Below are 27918 nucleotides of genomic sequence, written 5' to 3' on the forward strand. Positions count from 1 at the left end.
ACGACCTCTCTACAACTTTCTTTTCTTGAAATCAAGTGAAAGAATGTTGCTACAAGCATATCAAACGGCACAAAATCAGGTTCTTGCAACTCAAAAAAACTTGTTTGTATAGAATATATTTTCTGTATGTAAAGTACTATGAACCTTTTAAAAAAATGTTTTTGTGTGATTGATATCTATTTTGTTAAAACTATTGAATTAAAATATAAAATATTACTTCATCCTTTATTACCTTGAACGGTATATCGTTGTTAAGTTATCTAGTTGTAACAGATATATATATTAAAAATGTAAATGAAAGTCTACTCGCATAACGGTGTGATATATATTATCTTAAAGTTTGATTATGTAAAACTTGGCTAAAGCGTAAGGCTAAAGGTCAGATTAAACATCAAAAGAACGAGTATACTAAATACTACCTTTGAAGAAACCATGAAGGAGACAAAGCCTTAAGGACTGAACTCGAACCTAGACAGGAGTAAGGCTAAATACATTTTATCCGACATGGCGCCATCTTTTCAGAGATTCTAGGACCCATGTTTTACAACTTCATTGGTTCAGAATCTTATGGTAATAGCGGAAGTAAGTACAATAGAAACTCTATAAATTAATACTCGGTAAAATTAATAATCTCTATAAATTAATAATTTTCTTTGGTCCCAAGTTGGGACTAGTGTAATTTTGGACACTATTCGATAATATAATAAAATAATAATTTTTTTAAAAATCCTTTATAAATATATGGTCCCATCAATAATATAAATTAATAATTATATAAAATTATCTAAATATATGTATATATATACACATTAATTTTTATTAGAATTTATTTTTAATATTTTTACTATATAAAAACCTTTGAGTGTTATTTTCAAAACATGATAATGTTATTTTTCTTGGAATTGATTTATAAAAATATTAGTTATAACGATTAAATTTTATTTTTGTTTTTTTTACCAAATTAGGAAAGTCTCTTTATAAATTAATAATTATTAATTTATCGAGAAATGAAAACCTCTATAATTTAATAGATTTTCATGGTCCCAACATTATTAATTTATAGAGGTTTTACTGTATACATAAATTTTTAAGTCAAACTCTCTTTTATGTTGCCAATACACATAAGCTGTGTTTTCAAGTGTAAATATGTTTTCTAAATATTATAATATTAGAAAAAATTATTGTTAGATTTTATTTAAAAATTTATTTTGTTTGAGACCAACATTATTTACTTTTAATATTGCAATTGTTTGGTAAATCTACATATATCTTTTTGAATACTAATTATTTTCAAATATTGTAGTATTTTATTTGTTTGATATATATTATAGTTTTATATTGTTTGTTTGTTGAATTTGTATCATCATTTTATGAAATATTTTAAAATAGAAATTATAATATTGTAATTGTGAGTAAATAAAATTTATTAATTTATCAACCAAATAAAATTTATTTTACCAATCCGCCGATGTGAAACATTGAATCACATATATTTTTTTACACACATTAAAAATTTTATCTTTGGTTTTTAAAATTAAAATCACAACATATGAAAATTTTGTTTTACATCTTTATTAATCATATGTATTATATGATAATTCAAAAAAAAATGAAATAAAATAAAAATGATAGAAGAATCATAATTTAAAATCTTAACAAAATCTTCATGATATAGTTATTAAAAATAATCATATTGTATATTTAGATATAAAATCGTAGTTTTTCAAATTATGATTGGTTTATAATATTTAATAACTAGTTAGTAATTTTTGTTCATAATTAATTAGTGTGAGAAACTAATCTATTTTAACTAATTATTTAAAAGATTTTATTATTATAATATTTAAATTACGTTTTTACCCTTACTAAAAAATTAAACATTTGTCTTTATTAACAATAGCATGACAATGTAATTTCTTACACTTTATAAGTTTAATTTCATATTTATATTTCTTAATTAATATAGTAGGATGTAAGCTCTTTAAATTAAAAAATAGTATATATAGTTGGTAAAAATTTCTAGTAGCGATGATTCAAACACTTGAGAACTGGCCCGCATTTTTTAATATTGTAGATGATTTCCATCAATTACGTGCCGTCTTCCCTCTCTTTTTCTTGTCCAAGATATCCCGCTCGTCGAATTTGAAGATGAACTGTCTTGTTCGGTCGTCTAGATATTTACTATAAGTTGTTTCTTTTGTTAACTCTTTTCCTACTATTTGGATTGCCAATTTTGGGAGTTTTTTTTTAATTAGTGTTTGGTTGACAAAAAAAAATCTATAATTTTGAAACTTTGTCCATGAAATAGGAATGTTTAATGGAAAAAACTTGAGAAAACAAAAAATTGGAATGACGTGAAAATTGAATACATTCACATATTTTCTAATGAATCGCCTATACTAACATATATACTATGATAATTGTTACTTCAAACTCTTTTTTATACATAAGTTAGTTTGGAGTATCCTTTTGTTAGATATTTCTGTTATTTCTATTTATTTTATAAAATTTATCCCACAAATACAGTAAACCCCCATAAATTAATGATGTTGAGACAAAAAAAATTATTAATTTATAATCATATTAATTTATTAATTTCTAAAACATACCTAATTTGATATTTTATATATATATATATATATATATATATTTAAAAATAAGATATAATCAATATAAACAATACTTTTTTGAATCATTTACAAGGAAAACAATAATAATCATGTTTTGAATAGAACATAAAAAACTTTTGTTACCATAACACAAGAATCATATTTCACTAATTTCTTTTACATGTATATGTATATATAGATAATTATATATAATTATTGTTTTATATTATGGATGGGACCAAATATTTACAGAGGAATTTCAAAAAAAATATATCTTATTATGTTGTCGAATTGTGTTCAAAATTAGACTGACCCAACTTGAGACCAAAATGTTTTCATTAATTTATAAAAATTATTAATTTTTAAGTAGTAATTCATAAAGGTTTTACTGCATAAACCAATTGGCAGAAACATATAAAGATATACTAGGTACCAACCCGCACTATGTGTGGGATAAATCGATTTAAATAAAATAATATGAATGTAGAAATATTTGAATTTGGGAAAAAAATTCAAGGTAATGTAGAAAGTTTTGATGTCTTTTTGTGTTTCTAAAAATCAAATTGACATATTTTATGTTTCACATTATTATCTATATCACTATACCATTAAATGCGGGATAAATCGATTTAAATAAAATAATATGAATACAATTATTATTTGAGATTTAAGATTTGTTTGTAGAAAACAAAAGATGTAAGTAAAGTTTTTTTCATTTATTCAAATTTGCGTTTATAAAGTGAAATATTTGAATTTGGAAAAGAATTTCAAGGTGGTGTACAAAGTTTTGATGTCTTTTTGTGTTTCTAAAAATCAAATTGACATATTGTATGTTTCACATTATTATCTATATCACTATACCATTAAATAGATAAAGCAATATTTTTAAACTAATTGATTTAATTTAAACTAATCTTAAGTTTAAAAATGCAATGAGAAAAATGATAAAACTAATAAATAAATAAATATTTTTTTTCTTGTTTGTGAAATGTAATTTACTTTTAATAAGTAAATAGGTTATGAAAATGATAATTAAATATATTTTTTGGTTTAATAGTTGATTAAAAATCTTTCATTTTTAAAAACTAATAGAAAAAACATTGGCTCATAATATTTCAGTGGCATATTTATGTACATAACAATGAAAAGTAAGGGCATTTATTAAAAAATATACATGAGCACTGTGAATGCGACACCTCAGCTTTTTTGTGAGAGTGCTTCTTTATTAATATATAGGGGATATGTGATGAAAATTGATACAATTTCTTCAGTTAACTTTTTTTTTTATCAAAACAATTTCTTTAGTTATCTAAGAAACAATAAAAATAAATAATTACATGATTTAGCAAAAATCATATCATTGAGAGATACATGATTGTACATTGTATAACTGCAGAATGATAAACTTGACTAAGAGAAATATGATCAAAATATTAAACAAGTATATTATGTCGGAACATAGCATATATAATAATTTTTGTTTTAGTTTAGAGCTAAAAAAGTATGTATATATAAAAAAAATTGTATATGATTTGATGTTAAAAAATATTAAAAAATTGCAAATCATTATGAGTTTTCATTTATTTTGTTTGGAGTGCCTATTGCTAATTGTTTCTTAAATATAGGCCATGATTGGTGAAGACTTTTAAATCATTTAAAATTATTTAAAAGTCTTAAAAGCATTTTATTTGCCAATCAAGCTTTAATGATTTTTTTTATTTTTTAAAGTTTCTACAGCCACTTTAATTTTTTCCTTCTTTATTTCCTTCCTTTCTAAAGCTTCAAAATGACGCTATAAAACCAACCTTTTATATATATATATATATATATATATATATATATATTTTTTTTTTTTTTACACAAACCTTTTTTTGTAGACTAATTATCAGCATTTTTCACTTTCTTTTGATATCTACTTCTCTTCACAAATATATTATTTTTATCATCACTTTTGTATTTTTTTACAATTTTTTATTAATAAAATTACAGTCACAACTTTTAAAGTTTTTTTTTAAACAATCAGATTTTAACAGTTAAAATATCTATAGCCAAACTCTCTGCAGCCAAATTCTATACAGCTAAATTTTTACAGTCAAAGTCTCTACAACCACAAATTACAGTCGTTACCAACCAGGACCATAGTCTACTAGAAATCCCCATTGCACATACTCTTAGTTTCTGTATTAATTAAACAAGTACTCCCTTTGTCCCTCATAGTTTGATGTTTAGGAGTTTTTACACATTTTAAGAAAATAATGATTACTGAATTTAACTATATTATTTTCTCTCACTAAAAATATATTACTTAATTTTAGACCAATAACAATTCAAAATTTTAAATGTTTCCAATAATTACTTCTTTAAGTTTACAAACTATTAACTTTAATTAATTCGAAATTGTAGAAAATCAATCTTTAAGAGACAAAGAAAGTTCTCTAAAACATCAATCTATGTGAGACAGAGGGAGTACTATTTACAAATTATTTCTAGTATTTGTTATGTAATTTTTATTTTTACTAAAAATTTATGCGTGGAAGATGACTAAACCCATAAATATGCAATAATTAGTTAACTCTGTAACAAAATTTCACTCACAAGGACTCGTACCAGTTGACCACTAAAACTTATTTAGAACTCCTCTTATATTGTAAATTATATTTTAGAAAAAGTAGATTGGTAGATAGATTATGGACTTAAAAGTTGTGAAACCACATAGTTTGCATTAATAAATAATCAATACAATAAAAAAAAATGTGTTGTTTTTCTTGTGTGACACATCAGCTTCAACATTGAAGTTGGTGTTGACACCTCAATTAAAATCAATAGCCAACAAAAACATTTGAATTAATATAGCTAAGATTTCTAAACCAATATAAAAACTATGTGCCACTAGACATATCAATTAGGCCTAAATCCTGCAGGTTGGTCCGGTCCGGTCTTGAAAAATACCGGGTTCAGACTTAAATATATTTCTATAAAAATTGGACCTTTTGGACTCAGTCCGTTTAGGTGTTTTAAAGTTTATAGGGCTTAGCCCGATCGGGCTCGGGCCGGCCTGAAAAGCCCTTGTACAAATATAATTGTACTTTTTGGTTACCATTTTTGTTTGATTACAATATTTGATTGTAAATAAAGTTTAAAACTCTAATCTTAGTTTTCATATTTACTTAATAATCTTACTTAATATTTTTAAAATCTTTCTCTTTGATATTTTATATGAATTATATATATTTTTATTTGGTTTAAGTATAAAAGTTTATTTGGTTTTAATTTTTTTATTTTAGATTAAGTTGGTTTTAGTGATTATAAATGAGTTCTTTAAATTTTGATTGATTTATTTTACATTGCACCTTTAAACATTGCTTTTTAAGACCTGTTATAAAATAACTTATAAATTTGAATTTATGATTCGTAAGATAAGTCTGGAAAAGGCCGAAAAGTCTTGTAACCCTATTAAAATCGGTTCCGGCTTTGAAATATAGGCTCAGAAATATTTTGGGCCAGGCCGAGAAGGGCTCAAATATATGCGGGTTTTGCGGATTTTGGGCCGGACCGAGTCGAGCCAGCCCGATTGACACCTCTATGTGCCACATCACGTTATCATTCACTTCATAAACCCTTGCCGACATAATAATAATAAAAAGAAAAAAAAACAAAGCCTCTAAGGGTTTGTTCGTCTCCTTCACACTATAAGACTGCTCTTGAATTCAGTTAGAGAGAAGAAACAAAAGAATCGTCACAAAGTTTTGCTTTCGATGAAACAAACATAAAAAGAAGAAAACGCACGACTCGTGCGGCATGAGACATGGAAGAAGCATAGGTCATTGTTAAAGAGGCAAAGCAATCTCACCAAATTCACCTTTGATTAATTCGAACAAGAATTTCATCAAAATCTACAGATTCTGAAATCAAATTCTTCGGTTATCGAGAACTCTTTGGAAGAAGAGGTTAAAAATAAGGATAGTGAAGAAATTTGAAAAAATAGAATAGAGAGAGAAGGAGAAAAGAGAGAGAGAGAGAGACATAGTGATGTGAAGATGAAGGAAGAAGAGAAGAGAGACATATAGATATCAATTCCTCAGGTAAGCCCCTCCCTAACCACACAATTGTCGTCTGATATACAAAAGATTAAAAAATTCACAAAAGAGCAACTTGGACATGACAAAGTTCATTAATTTCTTTTAGAATTGCAGGTCTAATTGAGGCAAAGATGTTAATTTTATTCAAGCTTATAGAGTTGCTTCAAGAAGAAATATTAGTGTTTGCGTAAATTGACTCACCTCTTCTTTGTTGACTTAGGTTTTGAATGAAGATGATATTGAGCAAATTGCTGTTTGGGACCCAAAAATTTTCTTTTTTCAAGGTTTAGTATAATACATGTTACTTACTACTACTTCCAGAACCCTCTATGTTATCATTTTTTATTTCTCTTTCGATCTTAGTAAATTTCAAAAGCTTCATCTTTGATTTGTAGCAAACAACAGATGATAGATTGGAATCATGGTCGGTTATATAGTTGCAATATCTTGAATGGTTGGAGGCGCACTTCGAAGTGCATGCAGGCTTCAATATATGAGTTATGGACAGAACGAAATAACGACTTCATCGCAATTTTTATCGCTCACCTACTACAGTCACATGCCATATAGAGAACACCATTAAAAACAGAATCACCACCTTAATATCACAAAGTGATTAAATATGTTTGGTTCAAGTCGTTGGTTCTCCTAAGCATGACCAAGACTTCAAAGCTTTCTAAAGGATATCTTGTGGAGTAGGAGACAATGATTTAAACCAAACACTTTATTCCAAAGTTGTCAAGCTAGCTTATTAACGTCCACGAATAATTTTTACAAAGGCAAATCTTATCCCGGTTTATCATGTTGTATTGAAAAATTGAACTAAATTGGATGGCTTCAATTATTGAGCTTGATTGGCAAAAATATTGTACTTGGTAGTGATATATAATGAGTAAGTTCTAGTTATAATAAAAAAAAATTCACATTTTTATACACTATCATCTAATTTATATATCATTAAAATAAAATTTAATGTTTATTTATCTAAGTATTTATTTTATTTGAAAATCATTTATGCGGACTCACGTACCAATGTGTAACAAAAGTTATTTTAATCACAATTTGTTTAAGTCTAATTTTTTTCTTCATTTTTTACTTTGAAAACTACAACAAATTATAAAAATACTAAAAAAAAAATACCATTGACCACTACAAAAAAAACTTATTAATTATGATATTCGATTTCAAACAACATAAAAACAAATAGTATTTCAAAAAAAATACAAAAATAAAATTAATAACAAAAAATAAATTAAAACAACCTGCGGCATAACACGAATACCAACCTAGTTTAAACTAACAGCAATAGTTTTCTGATCCTATCTAAGTGATACAATCGTTTGTTCAAAAAAAACCAAAAAAAAAAAAATCTAAGTGAAACAGTCTAACTCTTTTTCTTGTAGTGAATTATCAAAACCATATCTTTATTTCTTTCATTTTCGAATTAATAGTGACATGATGCTAACTTTTTAGATATACTTCAGGACTTGTCACCGCGAATGCTACGAATTGGTAAAACAGAAAAAAATTCAATCTTTTTATTTCGTCGAAATACTGATTTAAAATGAAGATCAGCTAGCTCTTAAATACAGTATAGTTTATATAGCTGTTTGTTAATACTAATATACTTAGTTGAATTTGTTTTATGTTCCTAGAATTGACACACAATGAACCTGGACGGAGTGAGAGAGAAACAAATCTATGAGCACCACTTGTGTTTTGTACATTTAATGGGATGACAGCAGTAGAAGACAGTACAGTTGTATATGTACTTTCTATTTTGTACCTTTGACTTTCTATTTTTCATGTCCAAAGTTCATCTAAATGATTCGGATTATTAACACATAATGTGGGGGGTAAATTGGATAATTTTTGGGTTCATCACTAAGGCTTGAACCTTTCTTATTCATCCCTTTAAAATGGATCTGATAACATTATCGTCCAATCAACTTTTTTGACCAAGTTATTTATTATAATAATTTGTACCAGTGTCACCGATGTGTCACAATTTCTGGTTAAGTTTTCATAATGCACGTAAGATACAGATGAAAAATAAATTAACATATTTTTGGTAGCATCACTCTATGTTAATATCTCAAAAATACCCAATCGTTTGAGTTAAGGTACACGTCTACTATTAGAGTGTTTGGGTTACTAATTTTATAAAAATCAATGTCTCTTAGTAAACGTTTCAGTATACATTTTTATGATATGTTTAGTGAGATATAAGATTACAGAGCGATGTGGAGTATTTTACCGTCCATTTAAGCAGTCTTCCGTATGTGCCACATGTATGAGTTAGGTTCATTGCGAACAAGTACTCCTCTAAACGTGTTATTAAGCATTTTAAAGTTTGATTGGTTCTTTGCGCAATTATTCGTAAATCTTACTTCTTTTTTTTCAAACTGGTCAAAATTACTATATACATATATATATATATATATATTGTTAATTGTTAAAAAATAATCATTTTCTAGCTTTAATCTGCCAATATAGATAGTTATAGGTGTTTTACTATTATTTTTTTTCCGTTTCATTTTTTAGGAATTATTTAGTACTTCATATAGTTTTTTGTTATTAAATATGTCTATTTTTCATATTTAGCTTTGATTTTTAATACTTTTTATATTATATATGATAATTTTCTTGTTTAATTTAATAGATGTCGTACTTGCTGGTCAATCAGTCATAAATCTGTGGCAAAACACTTGTTTTCCACCATTTGAATAGTAACTTGAAATCGATAATCACTCACTTCTCCAAAATTTCTACGATCGTAATAGTAACCAGTTTCTCGAATCGTTGAAACTTTTAGTATGTTGGTGTAACCATTTTATATATTTTAAAATTAAATGTCACATTTTAATTATGTTTTGTTTCAATGAACTAAAGGACTAGTATTTTAAATTTGAATTGCACTAGCATTTTCTTGAATTTAAAGTATAATTAGTATTTTTTTTGGGGTATGTATCTGATCTACACCGCATAAATTGCCAAAGTCAACCTTTTGGTCTTTCAGTACTCCACCCGATATCAAATCAATTAAGTTAACACCTCAGATATTGTTCAATGTTATTATCATATTTTGATTTATTAATAAATTACAGTATGTTGGCCTTCGCTGAATTTATCAAAGTGTAACATGTTTTTTCTTACAAAAAATATGAAATCCAAATTGTGATCTTCAGAGTTGACTTTCAGATGTTTTGCAACTTATATAAACTACGAAGCAACATTCCAATCCCTCAATAAAAATCTACAGTACCCCAAATAATAATATCTCCCGTCTAAGGTTTTTAAAACTAGTCCTCATTAACACCTTACAAATTAAGCTAGTCATTACTTCATTTCTTAGTAATGCTTATTTGTAACAATTTCTGCAGGCAACTAATTTTTCAACAATCATGGCGAGGACTAATCCACCGGACGGAGGAGGGTCCGGTTCAAGAAAGACATCAGATGATGAGACAACACACGTTCGCCAGAGAGTGCTAGCTCCTCCGAAAGTGGGTTTGCTCAAGGACTTCAAGTCAGTGGTTCAAGAAACTTTCTTCCATGATGCACCACTTAGGGAATTCAAGGGCCAGACCAAATCTAAGCAGGTGTTGCTCGGGATCCAGGCTGTCTTCCCGATCATTGGGTGGGCAAGAGATTACAATCTTCGCAAACTTAGAGGCGATGTCATTGCCGGTCTCACCATTGCTAGTCTTTGCATCCCTCAGGTTTACTATTTATAATTTATGACTCCATTTTTCTCAACTCCACGTACTACTTTTTTGCATTTCTTCCTTTCATATCCAAACCATATCTATATCTCATTTATATGTTTCATGGATGACAGGATATCGGATATGCAAAGCTCGCGAATTTGGATCCAAAATACGGACTTTGTGAGTCTCAATACATTTTACCTAAATTTTGTTTTGTTTATCAGAAAAAATTACAAGTGTTGATAATAATATATATCGTTTATAGTACACTCTTGTGTGCAAATATGTGAATGCATGATTTTTTGTTTTTTTTTGGCAGACTCGAGCTTTGTGCCACCACTTGTGTACGCGGGGATGGGGAGTTCTAGAGATATTGCTATAGGACCAGTGGCTGTGGTATCTCTTCTTTTAGGAACGTTGTGCCAGGCCGTGATCGACCCAAATGATAACCCTGCTGATTACCTCCGCCTTGCCTTCACTGCCACTTTCTTCGCTGGTATTTTCGAAGCCGGCCTTGGTTTTCTGCGGTTGGGATTCTTGATTGACTTTTTGTCACATGCCGCGGTGGTTGGATTCATGGGAGGAGCAGCCATCACAATCGCTCTCCAACAGCTTAAGGGCTTTCTTGGCATCAAGACATTTACCAAGAAAACTGATATTGTTTCTGTTATGCAATCCGTATTCGCGGCTGCTCGTCATGGGGTACCTTTTTGATTATTCAACTTTCTTTTATTTTGTTTTATTTTATGATTACTCAATACTTCATAGTTCATATCTAAACATTAATATCTCATTCGTTTTCGTTTATTTATGATTCTTCCAGTGGAATTGGCAAACTATAGTCATTGGCGCCAGTTTCTTGACCTTTCTTCTCGTCGCCAAATTCATCGTAATCCTTTTACTTTTCATCTCCGATATATATGTGTGCATCTTTGTACTCCATTTCTGATATGACAGTTTGATTACAGGGGAAGAGAAACAAGAAACTCTTTTGGGTTCCGGCAATTGCTCCTCTTATTTCCGTCATTATCTCTACCTTCTTTGTCTTCATAACTCGTGCTGACAAACAAGGAGTCCAAATTGTAAGCTTACACATGCATGCATGCATGTCTATATGTTTCTTTTAAAAAAAAAAAAAAATCGTCATTAATGAGTAATATTTGATACATTCCCTAGTTTAACCAACAATATTTTATCATTTAAACTATGAAGGTGAGACATATAGATCAAGGAATCAATCCCATTTCTGCTCACAAGATTTTCTTCTCCGGAAAATATTTTACGGAAGGAATCCGAATTGGAGCCATTGCTGGTATGGTCGCCTTAACGGTAAGTCATGCACATCTGCATATAAGTAAGAGATCATTAATGTTTTGTATTCTAATTCGCCAAATTATGTCGGAAAATAATATTTTCTAGGAAGCTGTAGCGATTGCAAGAACATTTGCGGCAATGAAAGACTATCAAATCGATGGGAACAAAGAGATGATCGCTTTGGGGACTATGAACGTCGTCGGTTCACTTACTTCTTGTTACATTGCCACCGGTAAGTTGCGAAAACATTGAATGTTATAGTATTAATTGTCAATATAGGTTTCAAAGGATATCCTACTTATTATTTACAATATTACAATCGCATTTTTGAGTATTTTAATAATGTTTTTTACTTTTTCTAATACACAAATAGAGATAAAGATTTGTACTTATCTGCGAAAATATCTGATGATGGTTTTACATGTGATGTTTGTATACGTTTCTTCTTTGATAAAAGACGGTCATGATGAGTAACTCACATATAACAAAATTATAGGTTCGTTTTCGCGATCTGCCGTGAACTACATGGCTGGAGTCCACACAGCGGTTTCAAACATAGTGATGGCCATAGTGGTAGCTCTGACCTTAGAGTTCATCACACCTCTCTTCAAGTACACTCCAAATGCTATCCTCGCAGCCATCATTATATCGGCTGTCCTCGGTCTTATCGATATTGACGCAGCTGTTCTCATATGGAAGATTGATAAACTTGACTTCATGGCTTGCATGGGAGCTTTCTTTGGTGTCGTCTTCATCTCCGTTGAGATTGGCCTCTTGATCTCCGTAAGACATCTCACTTATATAATAGATTGTTATATTTAAAGCTTACTTATTTTTCGTTTGTTGGTGAAACTATTTTACATAGGTGGCGATATCTTTTGCCAAGATACTGCTGCAAGTGACAAGACCAAGAACTGCGATTCTAGGGAAGCTTCCAAATACAAATGTGTATCGGAACACTCTACAGTACCCGGACGCTGCCAAGATTCCCGGAATCTTGATCATCCGTGTTGACTCCGCCATCTACTTTTCCAACTCCAACTATGTCCGAGAAAGGTATATATATCTACACATCCTTCATTATGCTAATATCTTTTTTTTTTCTACTCAATAAAAAAACGTTATTGACCAAAAAATATGATAAAAAAACCAAAACTGGATGTAAATGATTTGCGCTTCCTTTCATATTAAAATTATACAAAATTTAATTAGTCGTGGGGGATAATTAGATGGACTAATTCACTTTGATGTATATATGTAAGAGTTGATTAGATGGACTAATTAATAATTGAAATTTGGTGACAGGGCATCAAGATGGTTGCGAGAAGAGCAAGAACACGCTAAAGCAGAGGGCATGCCCCCAATCAAATTTGTGATTATCGAGATGTCACGTAAGAATAATCTTTCTATTAGTTATACTGATCATCTTCTCTAACAAAAAAAAAAAAATAATAATAATAATAATAATAATAATAATAATAATAATAATAATAATTCAACTAACTTGACGATCTTATATATAGTGAAACTATTAAAACAACATAAAGTAATGGTACAATTACAAATTTATTGATGGTATACATACATATATATTTGAGCAGCGGTTACTGATATCGATACCAGTGGTATCCACTCCATCGAAGAACTTCACAAGAGCCTCGAGAAGCAACATATTCAGGTATTTAATCTTCTTTCGATCAATGTAACAATCTATTGGTTGAAAAATCGATTATTTTAAATTGTTTATAGTTACATAAGCAAAAAATATATTGTATATTTATTTTAGAGGTTTATATTAAAATTAAATTAAATAACGCTCGGTCATAGCAATAAAACCTTAGATGTATTTAGTAATTGTTTTTGTAAGAATACTAATTGAGATATCATTCTTTTTACGGTATACTGTTTTTAATTTTACTAAACTAAAAGGTTTCTTAATATACAATAACCGAAGTACAAAAAATACATCTTTAGTTGTGTATGTACCTAAATTAGTGGTATTAGTATTAGTAGTCGTTAATACGCGATCAATCTTATTGATTAATTGACTTGAAATTGAACAGTTAATTCTAGCAAATCCGGGACCAGTGGTTACTGAGAAACTTTTTGCTTCCAAGTTCGCCGAGGAGATTGGAGAGGAAAATATCTTCCTTAGTGTTGGCGATGCGGTCGCGGCTTGTTCTCCGAAATTGGCCGAGCAGCAAGCTTAATATCGTCTATTAATATATATATATATACACACATCCATATACGTATGTGTGTATATATATGAGAGGAACTGATTTAAGAACTATGGTTTTTTTCTTTTGTTTTCTTTTCTTGAGATGGTATGATAATATGTGTAATATATGCATGGTTGTTGAGTTTTTGTTTGAATCAAACAAAGGTGAAATGGGGAAAAAGTGGCTTTTATTTATTTGTTTATTTTATGTTCCATCTTTCGAATGTTATTTCTCTCGTGATTTGTGTTTTATATGAGATGTTGAATATTGTACTTCCAACTTACTATGTTAACAATTGTGTTATGTAACCCAAATTGTGGGAAGTGTTTATTTGTCAGAATATTCATTTGATTTTTTCATCAATTTCCGCAATTTTTATTAGCTTATAAAACATTCAACTTAGTATTTAATTGAATTTTAGTTTATTTCTTGATTTGATCTATGAGTTGGAATCTTTGTGTCCGAATATTTTAAATAATACTAATTTTAAAGAGTTTATATGTAAGTATGATTTTATCTGTTAAATTGAACTAAACGTATGAAATCAAGAGAGGTCAGCATAACCATCCCATCTCAATCTATCGGATATGATCTGCATCAACCTCGACCTAAATCATTTTCTTAATTTATTCCTAATTGGCATTTTTAAAATAGATTGGGATATTTGTGTGACTAGCTGACAGCTAGATACTGTTCATAGAGCCGGTTAGGAGGGTATATACATCCATCATTGTTCCATGGCATAAGATTGACATTTATAAGATTAACAAAATTAAACGTCAACTAAAGCAATGACCTACTAAACCAATAATATCAAAATACAAGTAATAATATATATAGGTTAACAAAAAAAAAAACCTAGTTTAAAATTTAAAATTGAGTTAAGTTTTGTAATCTATTTACGACCCTCTCCATTTTTAAAGAAAATGAAATACGTAGCCTATTAAAAAAAATTACAAATTTTAGTGGTTACTCAAGCTAAGATGGTTTATATATGGACGATGGTCTTCGAACTTTCCATTAGCCTTTCCTGCACTGGCTAGACAATTAGGTCAAACTTGCAATTGCAAATATGTCATGTAGTTTATACGAAACCTTTTGTGTTTAATGTTGTTTAACGAAGATTTAGATTCATATTTTAATTTGAATTATAATTATTATTGCATTTTTCATATTTTATTCCATTTCTTATATTCGTCTTGGGCCTTAGGTATGGCTCTGAGCAGACTTATTTTATAAGATCTAATCCTAATAGAATATAATTGAGCAGCTAGCCCAACACATTTTTTCACTTTGTTTTAAAGAAAACAAAATACACATCAAATAACACCAAACATATAATACGACGGTTGCATGATTGAAGAAATCTAACCTGAATATCCAAAAACATTAAAAGAATCATGTCTTCAAATGACGACCATAACAATGTTCAATTCATCGAAGAAAATACAAAGAAATAATAAAAGAAAAGCTGTGATTAATTGGGAAAAGCCGAAATGTAAGCAATAGAAGAAACTAATACGGCAACGATGGTGAGTGCAGGAACTGAGATGATGCTTGTGCCAGAAGTGGGTGATGGTGCAGTCTTTGATGGTGTCTCATCCGAAGATGGCGAAGTTGCCGGTGACTTGGCTGCAGATGGGGAAGTCTTGGGTGTTCCAGCCGATGGGGAAACTGAATCCATAATAACATTCATAATTATACATATTATATATCTTTTTAAGTAACATACGAAAGTATTTATTAGTAAAAATAGAAAGGAGTAACACAAATGCAATGCGAGTAACACAATAACAATTACGGTATATCGAAATTCTTATTGAATAAGAATAATAAGCAGTAAAAGCTTTATAAAAAAGGTTGAGATTTTTTTTTTGTCAACGATATTTTATTAATTTAAAAATGAAAACCAATTCAGAACCAAAAAAAAAAAAAAAATGTAATGATTTATGGGTCTAGAGGTTGTTTATATATAGGTTTGCCGAAAAAGTCTGATAAAGGGCTATAAACTAACAAAATAAATCTTTATTAAAAACATTAAAACAACTCTAAATAAAACGTCTTAGCTTAGTTGGTAATGTTCGATTTGTTTTTGATTCAATGATGTGGAGTTGAATTCTCACATCAGCATACATTTAAAAAAAAAAACAAAAAATACAAAAATTAAAAACCACACTAACATTTTAAACGCCTTCTCATTCATCAAAAAGGAGAAAATGAAAGAACACAAAAACTTCTGTTTTAGTTACCAATGTAATGTGTTCTTTGATCGAGTGAAAGCGACAATTGAACAATTAAAGAAAATCTAATGATGAAATTAGCTAATGCCAAAAAGAAAATGCATGTATACATATATTTTAGATTTAATACTACACTATTTCAATACCCTTTTGAATCAATCCCCTAAGGGAAGAAACAACAAAATCCCTCAATATTAATTACTCACACAATCGGTCTATCTAATTGAGGCAAAAACAAAATAAAAATTAAGAAAACATGAAAATAATTAAGTCAACACGTACCAGGAGATGCACCTGGTGTCGTACCGCTTGGAGTCATCATACTTGCAGAAAAAAAAAAAAAAAAAAAAAAAAAAAAAAAAAAAAAAAAAAGAAGAAGAAGCTAGCTTAGCAATTGAGACAAAATAAAATAATTTTTTTCTTATAAAAACTAACCGCAGTGGGGAGGAGAAATGGAGAGTTTGCAAGTCTTAGGAGTGGCAAGAGCTCTTGTGTTATTCAATTCGATTCCCATATTGTTGGCACTCACCAAACCGGAACAAATGCACTGTGGGTTAAATTTCAAAACAGTCTCTATCCCATCACAACAAGATTTCTCTGGCATAGTCTCGTTTGATCCGATGCTAAGGTAAGTGAGACAATCCATCATGTTTAATATCACCGAAGAACAATCAGCGCCTGATGGTCCTGGTGCTGGAGCTCCAACGGGGGACTTTGCCGGATGTGACTTGTTACGTGCATGGATCGGTGTAACGAGTGATGATGATGATAGTAATAGTAAAACGATGGAAAGAAGAAGAGATTGCTTCATTATTGCTAGTTTTTGTTTTCTTTCTTTGAAGAGCGTATTGAGTTTATTTTGGTAGCTCTAATTGTTTTTGCTTGAGATAATATATACAGGAATGGGGATTTTATATATGGAAGTGAAGCTCGGAAAAGAAAAGATAAGAATTATTTTCAAAGAAGAAAAAGAAAAAAAGATAAGGATTGTGTTGTTTGTTTTTTGAATTTGAAGTCCTATTCTTGTTCCTTAAATCTTGGAGTCTTGACATTATTGTTGAATAGGTTATTATTAGTTTGTTATCATCGATTTGAATGCTTTGTGTTAGTTAAGTTACCCCGTTTTTGTCTATCCGTTTTTTGTTTGTAAAGCGTTATTTATCTGTTATTCTTGATGATTTCTGTTAGGATAATACGATTAAGTAAAATACGTGAAACAATCATACTATTTTAAAATAAAAAATTTGGCTTCTCATAATAATAAAAAAATAATACCCTAATGCATTAGACATTTAGACTGAAATCAAAATAGCTTTTAAAGAGCTTTACAACAACTGAAAGTAGAAAAAAAAAATACTTAGAGAAAGAACCATATAAATGTTAGAGTTTTTCCAGCTGGGTTTTCTAGCACCATTTCCATAATTATAATAATAATAAAAAATAGAAAAGGAAGAAGGAAAAAAGAGAGTTGTTGCTTATTTAAGCAATCTAGAAAATGTTGCTTGCCATTTGTCATTATGTAACTAGTTATTTTTTTTATTATTTAAAATTGAAATAAATAAAGAATATGATTAAATTAATACATTGAAGAATCTCACACTCTTTCTCACTGTTGGAGAAACTATTATAGTTCCCAGCATGCAAAAAGGATCATGTACGAGCTTACACTCAGACTTTTAGTAACTTAAAAAAAAAAAATTAAGATTACTAAGCAAAACTATTTCTAACGTGGCTCAGTTCCTATAACTTCGGGTTTTTTTTGGTAAAAAGTTAAGTTTTATACCAGTTTTAAATTTGTGACAGAAGTTACAAAGAATACTAGTAGCAGAAAATACCAAAATCTACAGAATAAACAGACGACAACAAAAGAGTTAAATACGAAACGTAAATCCAAAGCAAAAACAGAAGACGAAACACCGATTCCAAGATACTAAACTTGGAAATTTACATGATTTCCACAACTCCGAAAAACTAGAGTCCCATCCTAGTTGCCACGAGAAAACCTTAACAGAGACCAGCCTTCAAAACCTCCTTCTAAGGCGCCTACAGCTTCTCTGCAAACTCCAGTCACCTATAACTTCGGTTTATTGACCAAATCAACAAAACTAACAATGACCAAGTCTCAAACTAACAAATAACAAGCTTATTAGTTTTCATACGACTCCAACAAATCTCTCCCTTACACTAGACATGTTACGCTAACATCCAGTTTTCATTCCATGCACTCCAGAAAGATAGAGATCCCAGTTGAGTTTTTTAGTAATTTAGTAATTACTATTTTAAAGTTATATATATTATTAATAATTAATAGATGAATAGGGGTAAACTTAAAAAAAAAAATTTGTTACGAGAACATGAATGTGTAAATAATATTGTTAACTTTTTATATATTAAATGATGCATTTTTATTAGTATGTATATAATTTGTCCAGCCGAAGACTTTGAATATGAAACTTCTAAAAAATAAATAAAGATGCTTAACTATTATATAGAGTATATATTTAATAGAATCTTTGAATAATGCCTATTTTTGGTATCCTTTTTAAAAAATATCTTTATTCTATCTATTTTTAATTTTACCTTTTCTAAATTTATGCCAATTTTGCCCTTATTTGATATAATTTTTTCTATAAAATAGATGATTTTGTTTCAAGCAAAAGAGGGATATTGGGATAAATTGGAGCTCTTATCCAGTCCATTGCACCATTGACGCGATTCTCACTATCCACCATTGAAGCCATTCACAAACATAGTTGGAAAAAGGTCTATTTTCTCTTTTATTCAAATAAAATTTTTATCTGCTCCTGATGCTTGTTCTTTTTGTTGGTAGAGATGAATTAAGATATAAATTGTTGGCGTAATAATATTTTTTTATTAAACTCCTTATGTTACTAATATTATAACACTGGTTATAAATAGATTTTATAGTCATTGAATGTTTTTGAATTATTACAGTGCCAAATTAGTTCAAATGTGTTTATTGAGAGTGATATTTAGTGGGGTTATTTGTTTGAGATTTGAATAAAGTTTTAAATACTTTAAATGTAATGTAGAACATGTTGTTATTAGATCATGATTTTGTTAAAGTCTGTTAAAGTTTATTGTTATTAGTTTCTGATTTGTAAAAAATCATTTAAACTCTTAACATATTTGGGTTATTGAATTCAATCTTTTATAAAGTCAATAAAAGTTTTGTGTTATTGATCAATTAAAACAAAAGAATTTAGGATTGTTAATGAATCTAATTATTATGATATTTTTTCATGATTTTATACTCATTCTTCATAAAATAAAGTCATGAAAAGTATCACAAAAATACAGAAAATTATTTAGAGTACTTTACAAGATTTTAGAAAACTAAACAACAAAACTATAGAATACTCTCTAGCAATACTTAAAAATCTTTCACTTATTCACTTTTGATGATTTTGTTGAAATCTTCAAAAAAAATTTATAAATTAAAATCCAAATTGTTTGAGAGGTGAGACCGAAAAAAACAGAAAGAGAAGAAGAAATAAAAATAGAATTTGCGTTTTTGTAGTGTAGTGGGAGAAAAAAATTTCGCCACAATTATCGTCTTTTACTTCGTCGATACAAGGAGACTGTATAAGAGGAAGTGAGATTACTTACCAAATTGGTATTGTTCAGTCTGTTTAGGGATGTATATGCGATTATCAGAAGCGATGATCTTCCAGGGAGATGATTCGTTTTTCTCAAGGGGTTTTGGTTTGACGCAGACATGAATCCTCGATTCAACGACCATCTTCTACGCCGGAGAAATCCCTAAAAAGAAGTTCGAAATTTGAAATTCAATTCTTACCTAAGTTATTAAAAGGAAGATGAAGATGGAAAAAGAGAGACACCAATCAGGAACTGATTATGAGAATGAGTATTTTATTGTAGTCATTTAAGAAATTATATATTACTAATAAATAGAGATATAAATCATATAATGGAAAAATTAGAATAAATATTTCTTTATTTATTATTATACTAGGTAGTAACCCGTGCTACAACACAGAACAAAATATTTTCATATAAATCTTATATTCGTAAACTGATTAAGATTTATATTAATTCGGGTGCTGTAGCATAGGTGCATTATTTTTATGTATTTTTTTAAAAAATAAACCTAAACATATTTATGGAACGGAAACACGTCCTGTCCCGTCCCATCCCCTCACATTCCAACTCATCCCTTCTCGTCTCGTATCGTCTTGTCTCGTATCGTCTCGTCTAGTCTCATCTCGTCCCATATCCATCATAATTTTTCATCTTATATTCATTCTCTTTTAAATAATTACTCGTTACACAATGTTTACTAAAAGAGATTGGGTAAAAAAATTAGACAGGATGCCAGAGCTCTTCCTTGAATATTTGTTTTTATTTAGTTAGTTGAAATTATCCAAATAATTTGTTCAAAAAAAAAATTATCCAAATAATTGTAATTTTTAAAAACTATATAATTTTTTTCAAAAATACCAAAATGTTAAAAGTGCCTGTTCTAAAATGGTTAATTACATGTCGCATAGTCAATCTGTATCCAAATTCGTGAAAATTTGACACTTGAATTGATCTACTTATATTTTTTAATTTATTACTTTTATCATTAATTTCTGTCCGTTTTTTTTAAAAATCGTTCAATATATTAGTTCTCATTATTCGAATTATCCGTTTCAGTTTACAGACTATTTCTCGTCTTAATACCATAAATAGACTGGACTTTTTCTCAAAATTTAATCATTGTTTTTTAAAGTATATGTACTTGATTAGAAAAATAAAATTACCTCAAAACACATTGAGAAAAAATATCTATTATATTCAGTCAAATAATAAACCCTTTTAGGTTGTAAAATTTTAATTGTCTAATATTAGAATTTTAAAATTAGTTGGCCACAGTTTTACGGTGTTTTGTCAATATTTTGGTGTATATGTAGAATCCCGCAACCCGTACCGAAAATAAACATGATCATCATCTTCATCACCTCGAAATTATATATTTTTTGCAATTGATCCATAATAATCAAGCATTATCCGTGTTTGTTGAAAATATTAATGTAATTTTTCTTACTGGGTATTAAATCTAGTCTAATTCAGTCCCATCCCATCATGTATTGTCTCGATCCATCCCGTCCTGTCCCTTTTTGTATCCGATAATATAATTCGATAATATATTTGCACGACTGATTTAAAAAAAAATATGTAGTAGAAGAGTTTTATATTAATAGATTTATTAATTTTAAGTTGTGAAACTTATTGATCTTGTATCCGCACATATGTGCAGGATTATATTACTATTTATAGATATATTTCTTTGGTATAACATTTATAATAGAAAATATATTTGTTTGTATTCATTAAGTTTATGAATGTTTTAAAGCAACAATCCAATAAATAAGCAATATAATCCAAGAAGGAACAAAAAAATAAACAACAAAATAGTTTATTTCAATATTTTAGTTTATTCATTAAGTTCTTAAATTGATTTTGGGTTTATAATTTTTAATTGTATAAGGATATTCATTAATACCTGTATTTGTCCTTTCTCGAAAAAAGTACCCTTATATACCACGGGAAAAATTTATATTTACATTTTGTGCCAATGTAAATTTGTTATACTCAAGTAGTACTGGTTTTTGTTTAAGTTTGTTGTTTACTTATACAGATTGCACAATACGTATCTCTCGTCAGAATTACTATTATGTGGTTTAAGATAGGATTATGTTATTTATGTATATTTTTGAAATAATATATACAGATGTGCGAAAAACAAATTTCCAATATGATTATTTTTTTAGTTTAAAACATGCGTATAATTTATTGATAGTGTAACGATTACTTAACAAAATAATTTATCCTTCTCCTTGTCATGGGGTCTAAACGATTGGGTTACATGTAGGCTATTAAATAATAGTTCAGTATTGTCTGGCTTGTTGTTTTGTTTGGCTTATTTTGTATCCTTAACGTTTAAAATTATAATAAAATAAATAAGAAAGAAAAAATGGAGAAAGACAAACACATTTCAAGATGGACTTATTAGCTTAGTTTTTGAAGGAGAGAAGGATTCAACTGTGATTGTTTCTCATAGTATCAAGCAGATTTAGAAAGTTGCTGATGTCGTTTGCCTTGTTCTCGACGGTGAGATTGTTGAAGTTCTTAAACCGAGTGAGCTTTCACACGTTAAGCATCCAATGACTCGAAAGTTTCTTCAACTCAGTTCTTGAGACCAATTTCTCATCGTCCTTCAAGTCATTTGCTACTTTTTCCTTGAATGTGCTAATAATCTCTTTTGAGAGAAGAAAAGTTCTGTCTGAATGTAAGAACAACTTATAAGGTTTTTGTCTTTTTATCTTTTGTTTAGTAAATGAAATCACATATATATCTCTATGAACAGCAAACCTATAAAAGAATTAAGATGAAATGGACTTAAAAAACTTGATTCGGTGAGATCTGCATCAACTGAGCTTAACAGGAACAACAACAGAAACTTTAGGTGAAGAAGGATCAAGTTGGATGATCTCCTTTCTTCCTTCTCCTCCATTCTCAGCTCTCTCTTTAAACGTTTTTGTCACTGCACCAAACGCGTTTGAAAACCATGAAGCTCCACTTGACACATAAGGGTTTGCCATTAAAGCTGTTCTTGCGCTAATTGCAGTCTCTTCAGCAGCTGCTAAAGCAGATTTGGTTATCTCCCTCACTTGATAACGCTCGTCGATATCTCAACTTCTCATTCACCACAGTTGTTTGTTCCTATGATTAGCTTCTTGCTTAGACCCATCTAATCGTCAAGCGAGGCAATGGTTGCTAAACTCACTAAAGAGATTCACATCACTAATTGAATTTCATCATGAACAGAAACTCACCGTTGATTCCAATCTTAATCTCCTTAATTTGAAACTCTCATATGAAGTAATATCTTCTTTTACATCTCTCTCTTTCCTCAGCTGGAAAACCTTGCAACATTCAAATTAAAAGACACTTGATAAAGTCTTATTGCAGATTCTATGGCTACTAAATGATAATGCTAAAATCCAGATTTCATACAAACAAAGAAAAATAGAAATAACCAAAACATAAAGACTTTTACGGGGAAATTCATAATAATCAAACAGTATCAATCAGACGGGGAGGATAAGGTTTAACAATCGTTTACCTGGGCCACTTTGATGGAGTAATGGGTAGCACCTAAAAAACCAAACCAAATCAAAAATAGGGCTTGAGCACCATACCCAACATCTCAGTCATATTTGTTCTTTTTTCTTTGGTGTCTCAGCCAAACACTTCATAGATGAAGAATCACCCAGTGTCTCACATAAGGAGACCACCAAATCTGCCACCTGAAAATTTAAGAAAGCTAAAGGATCTTAAAGATCAATATAATGTCTCCAGAAAGTCCAGACACTATGAAATCCAATTATAACGAAAGAAACACAAACATATAAGACCCATCAAGAAGAAACAGCAAAGACAATAAGTTGTACAAAAAAAAAGATTAAGACTTTTGACTAAAAAGCACAAGGTGAAAAGTTATAAAGTTCGTTCACCCGTTGCAATCACCGTTTCACTATTTGATTCCCAGAACCTGGCAAATCTCAATCAGAGCCAAAACTAAAAAAAAAAAATCACTTTTTCTCACCCAAATAAATCTAATATTCTCGCAAAACTCGGAACACAAGCATGAAACTGTTTAGATCGAAGCATATGAAATCTCAAAGATCTAAAAATTCGGAAAATTTCAAAATTTGAGACATACCCATGATAAGCATAGCGTGGGGAAGCGCGCCGAGCATGGGAAGGAACAAACCACCGACAGTTCCAAGGCCAAGGATCTCGAGAAGAAGCTCACTTCCGGCAGAGAGATACGGAGCAGCAGTGAACATGAGAAACGTATATTTTCAGAATCAGAAACACATTCACTGCAACTATGATTATTCCATTTTAAGCTCAATTCCTGACACAATTAAGCAAACATTGACAAAATCCAAAACCAAAAACTTCAATCCGAATCAAAACAGATCTTACATATCTATTAGTGAACGAAAGAAAAATAAGCAATTAGAATACAAAAAACAGATCTTACATATTGTCGAGAGAGACAAATCTCAATGTACTGCAGCAATCCAGAACCTCCTCCTCCACTCTTTGTCTTTGGTAAAGAGAGAGAGAGGCGAGAGAGAAAAAGAAGATTCGAGTAAGGGTTTTGTTTTTTTTGTTTTAATATTGACATGAGTGGTGAAAATTAAAAGAATCTCAAAATATACGGTCAGGATTTTAAATAAACATAAAAAATGAACGACTGAGATTAAAACATATAATTGGGTCAGATTACCATGTTATAAAGATTCGCGTGTTTATCCGTTTAGGAGTTAATGCGTAATGACAGTTGTATCCCTCCACGGAAATAATTTAATAGTCATAATTTTAATAATATTTGATTGTAATTTTTTATAAAACTAAGGTTTCTTTGTTAAAATGTTTTTCGATTAATAGTAAGCATAATAATAATAACTAATATTGATGAACAAGGGTAAAATATTTTAAAAATTGTCATGATCACGTGGATATATGTAAATAACAAATATTTTTTTTGGTATTAAGTTACATATTGGTCGTACTAAGGTATAACTCCAAACAATTTTCGAATATTAAACGCCTAAAAAATAAATAAATATAACTCCTCTTTAAATGCATTTCTGTAACTCTCACTAATATGTGACAAACAACTTTGCTTATTGGATACTCTTCGATCAAAACAAATTTGATCATCATATTCATAAGGTCTATAACTAATTATGGCATTTCACTTTTTAATAAAGCCACTGCTTTAATGACTGACGACTAAGCTACTACTTTTAAGACCCAACCAAAATACTCACTCTTTTGCAAAACTACAGTGACACTAGTAACCGTTTCTCTAATTCGGCGCGTACGACAGAGAAAACACACCACTCCACGCGCTCCAATCATTTTGTTTGTTTCACGTTTAAAAGACACTTAAGTGCTTACTCTGGCCACTTCCCATTCACACTCATTACTCTCTTATGTGTCCCTCTCTCTCATTACTCCAGTTATTAATATTTCTTTTGCAAAAATGTCCAAAGCGGTTTTACTGGTGGCTCTCTGCTTTTTACCGGTTCTAACCATCGCGGCTAGGCCGAATAAGAACCCGTTTGTCGTGCGAGGCCGTGTCTATTGCCACACTTGCCTCGCTGGTTTCGAAACATCAGCCTCTACTTACATTCCTGGTAACGTTTTACATTAACATCCAAGATCCAAGATCCAAATCTCCTATGAATCAGATTTGCAATTTCCTATGTTTACATTTTTTTCTTTTAGATCGTGTTTTGGACTATGTATCAGTTTTGAACTTGCAGATCTGTGTTTTTTGTAAAGTTTTGATACAAAACTTGAGAATCTGTTATACGTTTTCGGGTTTTGTTATATAGGAGATTTGAGATCTTTACTATAAAATATGAATATATATATAGGTGCGGTGGTTAGATTGGAATGTAAAGACAGGAGAACAATGGAGTTAACTTATAGCCACGAGGCGCGCACCGACTCAACAGGATCATACAAGATCTTGGTTAACGAAGACCATGATGATCAGTTCTGTGATGCAACGTTGGTTAGCAGCTCTCAGTTACGTTGTTCCACTCTCTCCCCTGGCCATGACCGTGCCCGTGTGACTCTCACCCGTTTTAACGGTATTGCTTCAGATGAGCGTTTTGCTAACACTATGGGATTTCTGAGGGATGCACCAATGCCAGACTGTGCGGATGTTGGTGCGGGATTTAGCACCTCTCCACATACCGAACTAAACCAGAAAGACAATTTGGTTATTTAACTGGGAATCCGGTTAAGTACTCAGTTAGGTCATTTAAGCCCACTTCGGATAGAAGAAGCCCAGCCTCGAGGATGAAGAACCGACTTCCACTTCGCCCGGCGGCCGATCTAAGAGATAGAGTAACTTTCTTTATTTCAGTTCGTCTGATAAGGAAAGTTAATATATTGTGCGATTCATGAATATGTATAAAGGGGGAAGGACTTCTCCATTGTAAGGCATCGATTATTGAATACAATTATTGAGTTCACTTCTTGTTCTTAGCAATAGAAACCCTAATTCTTCTAATATCAAAGCCTAGATTAGTTTTCTAAGAGAGTTTTCTTTACTGAATTTGTTTTTCCCCATAAACAAATTCATTGTAGAAATCCAGTTTCTACAATTGGCGCCGTCTGTGGGGACCGCAAATCGTCTCTAAAAGTTACTCTCTAAGAAAGACAATCTTGTCCGAAAAAGGTCTCCGAAAAGTCCACGATAATGTCTTCAATCATCAGCGAAGTCAACCGGCGCAAACCGTACCACCTCCAACACACCCGATGTCACGGGCATCGCACCTGCTCAAGACAACGTTGCAACACAGCGCGATGTATCAATCAGGCCGGCTACCGCCGTGTATGTTCGCCGCCCCGTCACCGAGTCAAGGAACATGACTAATGCCTCCTCCAAACTCCCACTTGAGGCCAGATCTGAAGGGGAGACCAGCCAGGAAGCAGGGCGAACTCGAGAAGAGACAACCAACCGCGACACGGAGCTCTCCGATGAACAACCAAGCGAGGAAGATGCATNGGACTTCTCCATTGTAAGGCATCGATTATTGAATACAATTATTGAGTTCACTTCTTGTTCTTAGCAATAGAAACCCTAATTCTTCTAATATCAAAGCCTAGATTAGTTTTCTAAGAGAGTTTTCTTTACTGAATTTGTTTTTCCCCATAAACAAATTCATTGTAGAAATCCAGTTTCTACAATTGGCGCCGTCTGTGGGGACCGCAAATCGTCTCTAAAAGTTACTCTCTAAGAAAGACAATCTTGTCCGAAAAGTCCACGATAATGTCTTCAATCATCAGCGAAGTCACCGGCGCGAACCGTACCACCTCCAACACACCCGATGTCACGGGCGTCGCACCTGCTCAAGACAACGTTGCAACACAGGGCGATGTATCAACCAGGCCGGCCACCGCCGTGTACGTTCGCCGCCCCATCACTGAGTCAAGGAACATGACTAATGTCTCCTCCGAACTCCCACTTGAGGCCAGATCTGAAGGGGAGACCAGCTAGGAAGCAGGGCGAACTTGCGAAGAGACAACCAACCGCGACACGGAGCTCTCCGATGAACAACCAAGCGAGGAAGATGCACGCACCACGACAATGGTCCAAAATCCGCAGGTCGTCTCCATGGAAGATTTCAAGATCCTGTTCGGCACCATGACGAAAGAGATCTACCAGATGATCTCCGAAACTAACCGAAGGGTCGACACCGTCATAACTCAAACAACCCCATCGCAAATCTCTGCTNAGAAATCCAGTTTCTACAATTGGCGCCGTCTGTGGGGACCGCAAATCGTCTCTAAAAGTTACTCTCTAAGAAAGACAATCTTGTCCGAAAAAGGTCTCCGAAAAGTCCACGATAATGTCTTCAATCATCAGCGAAGTCAACCGGCGCAAACCGTACCACCTCCAACACACCCGATGTCACGGGCATCGCACCTGCTCAAGACAACGTTGCAACACAGCGCGATGTATCAATCAGGCCGGCTACCGCCGTGTATGTTCGCCGCCCCGTCACCGAGTCAAGGAACATGACTAATGCCTCCTCCAAACTCCCACTTGAGGCCAGATCTGAAGGGGAGACCAGCCAGGAAGCAGGGCGAACTCGAGAAGAGACAACCAACCGCGACAC

General features: G+C 31.1%; 3 protein-coding genes and 1 long non-coding RNA gene across 8 annotated transcripts; 2 read left to right on the forward strand and 2 right to left on the reverse strand.

Annotated features, from left to right (window-relative positions):
• LOC104707177 (sulfate transporter 1.1-like) lies at positions 9919 to 14114 on the forward strand. The gene is made up of 13 exons (XM_010423475.1): positions 9919 to 9980; positions 10072 to 10410; positions 10530 to 10578; positions 10718 to 11100; positions 11222 to 11287; positions 11367 to 11480; positions 11611 to 11727; positions 11818 to 11944; positions 12209 to 12495; positions 12578 to 12768; positions 13018 to 13103; positions 13314 to 13390; positions 13776 to 14114. Exons 2-13 carry the CDS (start codon positions 10093 to 10095, stop codon positions 13920 to 13922), a joined length of 1962 nt encoding a protein of 653 aa, XP_010421777.1. The 5' UTR covers positions 9919 to 9980; positions 10072 to 10092; the 3' UTR covers positions 13923 to 14114.
• On the reverse strand, positions 15292 to 17092 carry LOC104707178 (non-specific lipid-transfer protein-like protein At5g64080). 3 transcript variants are annotated; one of them, XM_010423478.1, is made up of 3 exons: positions 16610 to 17092; positions 16457 to 16468; positions 15292 to 15608 (listed from the first exon to the last, which is right to left on the reverse strand). In XM_010423478.1, the coding sequence occupies exons 1-3, from the start codon at positions 16983 to 16985 to the stop codon at positions 15412 to 15414; spliced, it is 585 nt and encodes a 194-aa protein (XP_010421780.1). In that variant the 5' UTR covers positions 16986 to 17092; the 3' UTR covers positions 15292 to 15411. The 3 variants fall into 3 exon arrangements, with proteins under 3 accessions (XP_010421780.1, XP_010421779.1, XP_010421778.1); XM_010423477.1 differs by lacking the exon at positions 16457 to 16468 and adding an exon at positions 16469 to 16497 and having other exon boundaries at positions 16609 to 17092; XM_010423476.1 differs by having other exon boundaries at positions 16457 to 16497; positions 16609 to 17092.
• LOC104707179 lies at positions 22499 to 24363 on the reverse strand. Of its 3 annotated transcripts, XR_754574.1 has the most exons (5): positions 24255 to 24363; positions 23928 to 24125; positions 23328 to 23511; positions 23038 to 23127; positions 22499 to 22952 (listed from the first exon to the last, which is right to left on the reverse strand). It is a non-coding gene; the product is annotated as an uncharacterized LOC104707179 (long non-coding RNA). The 3 variants fall into 3 exon arrangements; XR_754573.2 differs by having other exon boundaries at positions 22570 to 23127; XR_754575.2 differs by having other exon boundaries at positions 22570 to 23127; positions 23328 to 23528; positions 24255 to 24355.
• LOC104709535 (protein DOWNSTREAM OF FLC-like) lies at positions 25257 to 26868 on the forward strand. The gene is made up of 3 exons (XM_019228745.1): positions 25257 to 25419; positions 25663 to 25977; positions 26513 to 26868. The coding sequence occupies exons 1-3, from the start codon at positions 25266 to 25268 to the stop codon at positions 26866 to 26868; spliced, it is 825 nt and encodes a 274-aa protein (XP_019084290.1). The 5' UTR covers positions 25257 to 25265.

The sequence above is a fragment of the Camelina sativa genome, chromosome 8, assembly GCF_000633955.1.
Source record: "Camelina sativa cultivar DH55 chromosome 8, Cs, whole genome shotgun sequence".
NCBI classification, from domain to species: Eukaryota; Viridiplantae; Streptophyta; class Magnoliopsida; order Brassicales; family Brassicaceae; genus Camelina; species Camelina sativa.

Coding starts and splice junctions, on each gene's coding strand:
- LOC104707177 (XM_010423475.1), top strand. CDS start 10,093: ATGGCGAGGACTAATCCACCGGACGGAGGAGGGTCCGGTTCAAGAAAG. Junction 10,579..10,717: donor GGATCCAAAATACGGACTTT/GTGAGTCTCAAT, acceptor TTTTTTTGGCAG/ACTCGAGCTTTGTGCCACCA. Junction 12,769..13,017: donor TCCAACTATGTCCGAGAAAG/GTATATATATCT, acceptor ATTTGGTGACAG/GGCATCAAGATGGTTGCGAG.
- LOC104707178 (XM_010423476.1), bottom strand. CDS start 16,985: ATGAAGCAATCTCTTCTTCTTTCCATCGTTTTACTATTACTATCATCA. Junction 16,498..16,608: donor ATTTCTCCTCCCCACTGCGG/TTAGTTTTTATA, acceptor TTTTTCTGCAAG/TATGATGACTCCAAGCGGTA. Junction 15,609..16,456: donor GACACCAGGTGCATCTCCTG/GTACGTGTTGAC, acceptor TTATGGATTCAG/TTTCCCCATCGGCTGGAACA.